Raw genomic sequence first — 9,708 nt, 5'->3', positions numbered from 1 at the left:
CCAAATTTATGAGTCCACTGCAAATATCCGTGCCACTATACTTCGTTCCCCACGGCACCCGCACGGCTTTGGCAATAGTCCTTCTTCCTAGACCTTTTCCAACACCGCCACCCTTTTCCTGGGAATTTTACCTTCCGAATCGCCACCACACCCCGGCGATGATCCGAAGCCACCATCCGTTATCTGTAAAAGAACATGGGAATAAAGTATGCCACTCTTCATTTGCTAAAGCACGATCTAATCGACATTTAACCAGCACTGCCCCTTTCCCTTTTCCTCTTCTTCCTTGCCAAGACATTTTATTTCCCCGAGCAGGAAATTCTAGTAAACCACTATTTCTTATCATGTTATTAAAAGGAATAAACGAATCCGCGCTCCGTATAGATCCTCCGTCTTTCTCATGATTACCAGTGATTTCATTAAGGTCACCTATAATGAACCAGGGCTCGGATCGCGATAGTCCATATCTAGTTAATCGCTCCCACACTTGTTCTCGCATCTTTTGAACTGGATCTCCATATACAAAAGTAAGATAAACCATTTTGCCAAGGATCTCCGCTTCCACATCAATCATACAGTTACTAGAATATAATACCTTGACCTGATAATCATTATTATAAAAAAGCGCTAATCCTCCACTTTTCCCCACTGGATCCACTGTGACCAGATTATCATAACCAATATGTGCTTGAAATTTTGAACAAACTCTGAATTTTGCTTCGTTTCTCCTTCAAATAGCTTATGGTCCACTTACTTCCCATTCCTCGACAATTCCAACTTAATACTCTCATTTAAAAATATTTTTTTACTATGCTACGAAAAGCCAAATTGACGGGTGTAAAGATACCCTATTTCCATGAACCTCCTATTGTTCTTTGTTTGAGGCCTTAAACACCCATATTTGCCATTTTCTTTTTTCACGTAGAATGCAGAAAATATAACTACTTGTAATAGAAAAGAAAACTCCTCCCTCTGAGCTATCAACATGGGTGAGAAGATTCCATTCCTTACGTATATGTTACGTACCCTCCAATCCAAAGATTCCCATATCCCAACAAAGACCCTGAAAAATACATCCATCTCCTTGCCCCAATCTATATAAAACGGTAACATACACACAAGAAAATGAAAGCGTCTCCTTTATAACTCCAATACCCCGAAAACATAAACATACTCAACCCAATATCACCAACACGATCATTTGCTAACAAAACTAGAATAAAAAAACGTGAGCTCTCTCTCCTTCCACGCCACATATCCCTTCCAAAGATCCTTGGCTCCTTGAATTTGTATTTTTAAGAAAAACGAGCAGCAGTGATGCAATTCTAGAAAAAACGCCGAACTCCTCGACGTGCCAGATAAGCCTCCTTACATCAGCTCCAGCCAAAATGTGATTCCCCTTAAGGTCCGTTTCTATGATTAACTCTGTTTTCTGTGGTTGGTTTAATGAGACCAACCAGAGAAACCATTTCCCTGTTAACCACTCCAAGCCCCCAGTCCCTGTTAAGCCACCGCAAATCACCAATCTCCATATCTCCATCAAATCAAATCCATTATTGAATCCTCCATTTTCTTTATAATAGATTAGATTCCTTATACTTGAGTAATCAAAATATACCTGAGTAATCATGCGAATTCACCGGTATAATTGCCAATATCGAGATCCATTCGCAGATGTCCTTGATTTCCAAAAAATCCGTTAAACCAATTTCCTGTACCCGATCCACAACATCGGAGATTTGAAGAAAATCCCCTGAATGAAATTCTTTTACTCCGCCCTTTATGATTCCTCTTTCCTAACACAACCCCGCCGTCAATTCCTGGATCCCATCGGTGAGAAGGCATCAAGAGCGTGAAACCCTAGATCGCCTATTCTATCGCCATCTCCCATCATACTATTAACTTTAAAAAATTGAAGGCAGAGGATATCCGAGCTGTATCTAAACTCACCATATCTACCCTCTTAACCTAGACTCTTCACCCATCTATATATACTGGGTCTCAGTTCTAGACTTTTTTTTACTCTCTTGAGTTCATCACTGCAGACGAAACTGTAAGGTAAATATGATTCATTACATAAATCGTATGAAAAATAAAACTGAATTTTATGCTTCTTTGTTTTTTTCAAGGGTGTAAAAATTCATCCAAGGTAAATATGTTTTCATTATATATATATATCGTATGTCAAGTAATGCCGAATCTTATACTACTTTGTTTTTTTAGGGTGTAAAAAATTCATGCATCATGCAAAAGAACTCAAATGTATATGAGGTACAGCTGGGAACTTACCAGAAGAGATTCAGTTGGGAACAATATATGGACCTTAACATCCTGTTCAAATTCATCTTCCTCAACTGGGTCATAGAAATCTTCATAGATCAAAAAGAAGAAGAGATATCAGTTATTGTTGCATACTAAACACATATGTAAATGGTTTTCACTTTGGAAATTCAATCAAGTAGTGCTAACAGAGAAATTCAAGTAGTCGTAATAAAACAATAAAACTCACAAGGAAAGCAATAGTTGAACTTCCTAACACAAAATTAATATTTGCTTTATAGTGTATCTCAAAATTAATACTACGTAACTTAACTCAAAAATCTCTTTATAGCAAAATTAATACCACGTAAGAAGCTAAATTTTGATTCACCGAAAAAATACATTAAACTCAAAAGGAAAACATTATGTATGTTTATTTTCTTCTTTTCCCGGATTAATCTGTTTAGTACCAAATTTAGGCTTAGTCGTTTTATATTATCTGGAGCTTGGCCCACTTGTTTGAATTATACATTATTAACCACTTTTGATTAGCACAAATATGTACTAAGAACTAAAAATGTAAAATACGAATGATGTAAATAATAAATTAATATCACGTTGGATGAAAAAAGAATTAATAACACATTGTTATGAAAACAAAATTTATTTGCAAATTTGTTTATTGATAAATATTTGATATAGTTTTTATTCAAATGAAATCTAACAATACAAATATTTATATAAACTACTAGAATATATAAAACTACTATAGATTTCTGCTATAAAATCGTGTTGGTTTAAAAACATACTAAACAAATAGTTTCAGTTCGTAAGTGTGTAAAGTATATACATTCAAAAATATAAAAAAAGTTCAAAAATATGAAAACGAAAGAAATATCTGCGCGGACGCGCGGGTTATAATCTAGTTAAGTATTAAATACAAAACAATAATGGTGACCAAACAATAACATACAACAGAACAATTTCTATATTATCAAAGTATTATAACATCAAAAGTATTATAACATCAGTACTATAAACGAAAACAGTACAATGAAAATAAAAGTAAACTAGCAACTAAAGGGTATAATACTATAATGTTATACCTCTGAGAACCAAGTCTGCTTTTATGGACTTGGTACCTTAAAACATGAACACATTTTTTTTTCGTAAATCTCTATATTACTTTGGGTGTCTACAACTTTAACCCAAAAGAGCTCTGACTCTGAAACATAAAGATTAGGGCATGCTGCTATGTTCCAAAGTATGTCAATTGCAGTAAGCTTATGTAAGCATGATCAATCGTTTCTCGCTTGGCAACAAATTTTAATGAACACAAGTTATATAATTTGAATTTTTATGTCATCATATCATTTGAATATTTAAGAGAGAGAAATCCACAGTTTTCTTAAAACATTAGCATTGAATAGTGTTTTACAAAACTATTTCGACGTATCATCTTAATATAATTAGGTATTTTGTCCGCGCTTACGGACATAAACATATTATAATTACTTATTAATACAGTCATTATTAATTTAAAACTATAATGATAAATTATTATTTATTATTTTTTTAACCAATTATTATTAAAAACTATAATGATAAAAAATATAATGATAATATATATTTTAATTAATTTATATATTTTATTTATTAATGGTATAATCGATATTGAGAGTTTCTCAAACTTTGTTTAAAGTTTTTCAAACGAAAAATTTCTATTATCCTCCTCTTTATTAATTTTCATTTTAATTCATTATTTTATTGTTGAGACGTGAGATAGTCTTCAATATTCCACCGATTAGCATGCTTTTACTTTCTCGATATCCAGTGCCACTGCCAAGTGTTCTTTCACTCTCACGCTATATAAATGGGCCTTACCGGTTCTAATTTGGCTTAAGATGGGCCAAGCAGCTCTTAAGTCAACGCTAAGTCAATAGCCCAGAAAAAAAATGACTCTCATATAAAACATAACTGTATAAACAAACACGTGGCTATTCTTAGTGCGCATTTTAGGTGTTTATTATAGCGCTTATCTTAGCAACGAGCGTAGAACGATAAGACGATTAGCCAGCGAGAAGGGCACAACCGCAATCGGAGATCGGAGACTAGCCGTTGAGAATGGCCGGAAGAGACCGTTATCTCCCGTCCTCCTCCTCCTTGAGAGTATCGGAATCTCAGCTCACCGAATCCGATATGAACCGTACTCGATCCGCCCTCCTCGAGGAGAAAATCGCAGCTCAGCACCGCGAGATCCAATCCATCCTGACGGACAACCAGAAGCTAGCATTAGCGCACCTCGGAGTCAAGGATCAGCTCAATTTAGCCAAGCGCGAGCTCGCTCGGCTCCTCGAAGCCGCCGCGGCCGTCAAGTCCGATACCGAAGCGAAGGTTCGCGAGGTTTACCAGAACTCGCTGAGGATGGAGGCGGAGGCTCGTGTGGTTAACGGAATCGGAGCTGAGCTTGATCAGGTTAGGTCGGACGTGCAGAGGCTAGCTGAAGATAGGCAGAAGCTAACGGCGGAGCTGGCGATGCTTAACGGGGAGATCGCTAAGGCTAAACCTAATTCGGATCGTGCCGTGGAGGTTAAGGCGGAGATTGAGAGTCTTAGAGAAGAAGTTAGTAAAGGAAGGTGAATACTTTAATTGAATGAATAGAATTGAATCGCGTCTTGTTGTTTTTGGACTTAGTGATGAGTTTGGGGGTTGATGCAGAGCTGCTCTTGATCTGGAGAAGAAGACGCGAGCGAGTAATCTTCACCATGAGCGTGGTATGGAGAAGACTATTGATCACTTGAATCGTGAAATTGTGAAACTTGAGGAAGAGTTGGCTGACTTGGAGACCAAAGCTAAAGCAGCTGCTGAGGCAGCTCAAACCCCAAGTAATCTTTGTGTTTACTGATAAAGTTTGAACCTTTAGATTGCAACGTTTACCTGCAAAAACCAGCTTATGACTTTGTGTAACTTGTTGTTTGTAAGGCCCGGATTGGTGGCAAGTTATGGAAACTCAGATGATATTTATGGAAGCCAAGGTCACCAGTACCCTGAGGCCAATGGTTCTCACCAGGTACACTTATAAGATCTTGCTTGTTAAATATTAGCTTTACATAATCATCTGATAAGAATTCTTAGAGTTAATGGAAAACAAAGAGATTGGTCTAATCGGCTGTAATGATTGACGTTACCAAAGCCCTGATTGTCCTAGAGATGTGTCACTACCAACAAGCTAGTTCTTAGGAAGAGAGCTGTGTCCATAAGTATAGTAGATATTGGAATAATTATATCCATAGGTTCGTGAGAGTTGTTGGAAATTCATAATGGACTAAATACAATGCCTTTTTAAAAATTTTCTGCAACACTTGTCTGTTCTGCTAGCGGGTTAACATCGCTCAAAACACACTATTCAGGTACATGGATCCCTGGACTGTCTTCCTCAACAACCGGCTAACAATACACAACACTCTAGTGTACCGTGATAGAGCTAGCTGGCGGATTTGTGTTGTACAATAATTAAGCAGGTCTTAGGTTGTTCTTTCAATACCATGTGATCTTTTTTTCAAAGTTCTGTAGGATCAGTATTAAAACATTCTTTTTCAAAAAGTATAATATAGAATTCATGACTCTCCATCTACAGACCAATTGTTAAACCAAATGTATTCAACATTGTTCAGAGGAAAAGTGATTTAAACTGTGGCCATATGATAATCTCAACAAGTATTGGGAAAATTTGCCCTTTTGAATGTGAAGGACGGGTGATATAAGATGGAGTCTCGTCTCTCTTTCCTCATAGCAAGACGATTTCTATGGCTGAGAGTGAGCAAAAGGGGAACAAGTCAGGTCTATCACTTTTTTGGGGGCTAGAAGGTTAGTCAGTAAAGCTTTTTGTATCTTCTAATTTTCTTGAATACCATCTCAGTTGAGCTTCGGTTACATACTTAATTTCTACTATGTTAATACGGGTCTTTGCCTTTTCCATCGATCTGGCTAGCTAGGTTTTGTCAGTTTTTATTTCTTCTAATTCTTTGATGAGTTTCATTAGTTTCTGTATAAAAAAACCTGTTTCATTTTTGGTAAAACTTACGGGCGTTGACTCTATAGGCTTGTCCCCTTTTGGTGTCTTAGTTAATGTTAAAGCTTAATGATACAAAAGTAGTGTGTGGTAATGTTTATCCTTGACGGATCCAAATATGTTTTGCAGGGAAATCAGGTAAGATTGTTAGTTTGTATCCGACCAGATATAAAGGGATCGATGAAGATGAGAATATGTATCTGAATAAAATCTCACTAGATCATATCAAATGCTACCATTTCAAAGCATTCGATATATTCATTCTGAAAGCACTTGGAAATGCATTTTGATATATCCCGAAGCACCTCGAGCTAAGTTATAATGGTGGTCATAACTTTGACCAATTCACTCGAAAATTACTTACAAAAAAGACATATAAAAAGTACACGATAATGTTGCTAAGAAAAGTAAATGAAAATAGGGAAAATTGTTTTTTAGAGCAAAAAAAATGATAATTATTTTTTAGACTAATCTCATATATTTTATATTCCATTAGGTTAATTATTTTAAAATGACAATAATGCCCTTAAAATTATAATTTTAGATCAAGCGGAATTGATTGATCCAAAATTACAAGGTCGAACGGATCGATCGATCATGATCATTATGCAGAAGAAAAAAAAACGCGGAGCATATATTGATCGACCTGGTCTACTTCACTTGATCGACAAAAGTCGATTTATACAGATCGACCAATCTCAAATTATAGACCGATCGATCCCGTGCCCAGGTAAGTATTCCAAATTGATTTTCTGGTTTTCTTCGGTTATATCTGGTTTGATTCTCACTTGATTTGAACCGACCACACACGATTTCAACTCTTTAAACTTGATTTCTTTGGGATGAAACCCATAATTTATCATCTCTTTCACGAACAAAGGGGGAAGAAATCAAAGTCTCAAGTTCATAAACCCTAACTCACTCAATTTCACACTGATTTGTAGAAATAATGTGAAAATTTGTGAAAATTTTGTGAACAATCAATCAAATATAGAAGACGGCGTGAGAAGAAGGTTACCACGTTTTTTTCTGTTTTTTTAATCGATTTTTTAAAAATATGAAAGTGAATATTTCCAAATATTTGTTTCTACATTTTAGAAACTGGTTTCTTATCCGTAGAATACATCTAATTTGTAGAAATCAGTTTCTACATGTTTTTAGAATTATAGTAATGTGTAGATTTTGATTTCTACATGTTTTAGATTTACAGTAAATTTGTAAAAGTCGGTTTCTACTTGTTTTAGATTTTATTAATGTATAGATTTAATATCTAAAGATTTTTGATCGGTAGGTTAAGCGCATAATGTGTATTCTTAATATTTTTAGAATACTCTTATTTACGTAGATCACGTATTTCAAACATTGTAGATTCAATGAAAAAAGTGAATTTTGTTTTCTATTTCGTAGAATGTCATTTCTCCTTTATTTAGAATTGAATCTGAAAATTATGATTTAAACATTTTAGAACTGAAAAATACCACTAAGTTCATATATGTATTTTATCAATAGTTACTATTTTTTCAATTTTTTTTTGTTTGTAAAACTATTTATTAAATTTATTTTCAAAAATATTAAGGCTATTATAGGCAAAAATGACACAAATAAATATTAGTCTAAAAAGATCTAGTTATCATCTTTTTGCTCTAAAAACCAATTTTCCCAAAATATAATGATGACATATTAACATCGTCCATATCATAATTAATTACTTTGTATAGTAGGATATGTAGTTTATCACGAAATTAATTTAAGAATTTATGATGGGACCTAATTTGGGGATAGAGACAAAATATGTTAGATGAAAATCAAAATGTTATGTGATCAATGAAAGCTGCTCTTCAACCAAATAACAATCAAATAAATCCAAAATAGACATCAACTTTTGTACATATACTGATATATCTCCTTCATTCATCTTCGGTAATCCATCAACAGTTTGAATAGACGTAAGTAATTTTTCATATAACAAAATTGACCCATATAAATTAGGAACAAACTTCAAAATACTAGAATGAGGCAACTGAATAATTTCCGTACAATTGTCTTTTCACGATCAACTAAGAGCATGGCCATTAGAGATCTTTCACATAGTTCTCACAATTAAAATAAATAAAATAGTGAAAAATAAGAAAAATGGTAGAGTTTGTTGAGTTTCACATTTGAGAGATTCCCATATATATATGAGAAATTCATCTTTAGATGTCACTTATGCAGTGATTCATTTATTTTTAAGATAAATAAAACAATTATAGAAAGTATTAGTTAGTTAGCAAAAATAGATAGGTTTTTCAATTTTTGAGAGACTCATAAATACACTAAAAAAAAAGAAAAACTCTTGCTAATACAGTGAAAATAGTATAGGTTTCCTTAATAAAGAGAAATGATTTTATACAACATATGTATATGGGGAAAAATAAGCAAAATATGTATGATTATTATATAAACCTATGGAAGTAAGGCTCCGGAGGCAGCCGGAGAATCACCATTACTCCCGTCTTCGAAGACGATTCCACTCGTTTAAACCACATCCAGTCTGACAGTGGTAACGGTAGGTTGCCGTCTCTTTTTCTGATAAGTAATTCCACGAGCCTTAGCTTGACTCCCTTTGACTTCCCTAAGGTAAATCCTAACAGCGCGTGCAGCAAACGGGTTCGTTTCCGGCCGTCCACCGTTTTCCTCGTAAGCGGCTCTAAGTCGTCCGATCAAAGAGTCGAGAGATCCCCAAGCTTGTTTGTGCGGACAAGCGCAAGGAGATGTTGGGTCCGAGTGGCCAAAGAAAAAACATGTTGTCACGTGGACTTTGTTTTTCCGAATTGGTCTAGGTACTTGAGGAACTCGAGCACGTGAGCCCCGCTGCACAGCGTTAGCGTTAGAGGGGGTTTGTGGTTTCTTAGGTATTGTAGAAACGTGTTCCAGTCGCGCGCGTTTCTGTGACTCGTAACGGCTTGGTGGTGGTGCTGACGCGGTTGAGGGTTTTGGGTCGGGTCTGCATGACCCATAAGTGACTGGTTCCATGGAGTTTTACTACTTATTTAGTACGTTCTTGTGAGTGTTTTTATTTAGAGATGTTTTTAAAAGAAAGAGAGAAAGAGTGTGGAGGTTTTTTTTGTTTAGAATCTAGATGGTGGGAAAGAGAGTTATGTAAGAGAAGAGACAGAAGAGTAGAAATTTAGGAACGTTGAATTCACGTGGCTAATGTCCCTACCTAAAGTTCACCTGACTAGTTTTGTTGAACCGTAGATTTCTTTTTAATAATTAGTTTACATCTGAAATGGAATCCAACTTGTCTTATCATTACGAACTGATTAGACTCCACCACCCTTATATGGGAAATGAAAGAAACAACTGAACGTCTCAACTAATCCATATATACATCA

General features: G+C 35.2%; 1 protein-coding gene and 1 pseudogene across 1 annotated transcript; one reads left to right on the top strand and one right to left on the bottom strand.

Annotated features, from left to right (window-relative positions):
• Window positions 1-4,260: 4,260 nt before the first annotated feature.
• Window positions 4,261-5,887, top strand: LOC125575128 (protein FLC EXPRESSOR-like). The gene is made up of 4 exons (XM_048774331.1): window positions 4,261-4,895; window positions 4,978-5,146; window positions 5,243-5,329; window positions 5,670-5,887. Exons 1-4 carry the CDS (start codon window positions 4,384-4,386, stop codon window positions 5,736-5,738), a joined length of 837 nt encoding a protein of 278 aa, XP_048630288.1. The 5' UTR covers window positions 4,261-4,383; the 3' UTR covers window positions 5,739-5,887.
• A 2,786-nt stretch (window positions 5,888-8,673) lies between these two features.
• On the bottom strand, window positions 8,674-9,464 carry LOC125603073 (annotated as a pseudogene).
• Window positions 9,465-9,708: the final 244 nt, after the last annotated feature.

The sequence above is a fragment of the Brassica napus genome, unplaced genomic scaffold (assembly GCF_020379485.1).
Source record: "Brassica napus cultivar Da-Ae unplaced genomic scaffold, Da-Ae ScsIHWf_3085;HRSCAF=3899, whole genome shotgun sequence".
In the NCBI taxonomy this organism is placed as follows: domain Eukaryota; kingdom Viridiplantae; phylum Streptophyta; class Magnoliopsida; order Brassicales; family Brassicaceae; genus Brassica; species Brassica napus.
The sequence above is the reverse complement of the archived record's forward strand: the minus strand, read 5'-3'. Positions and strand labels throughout refer to the sequence as shown.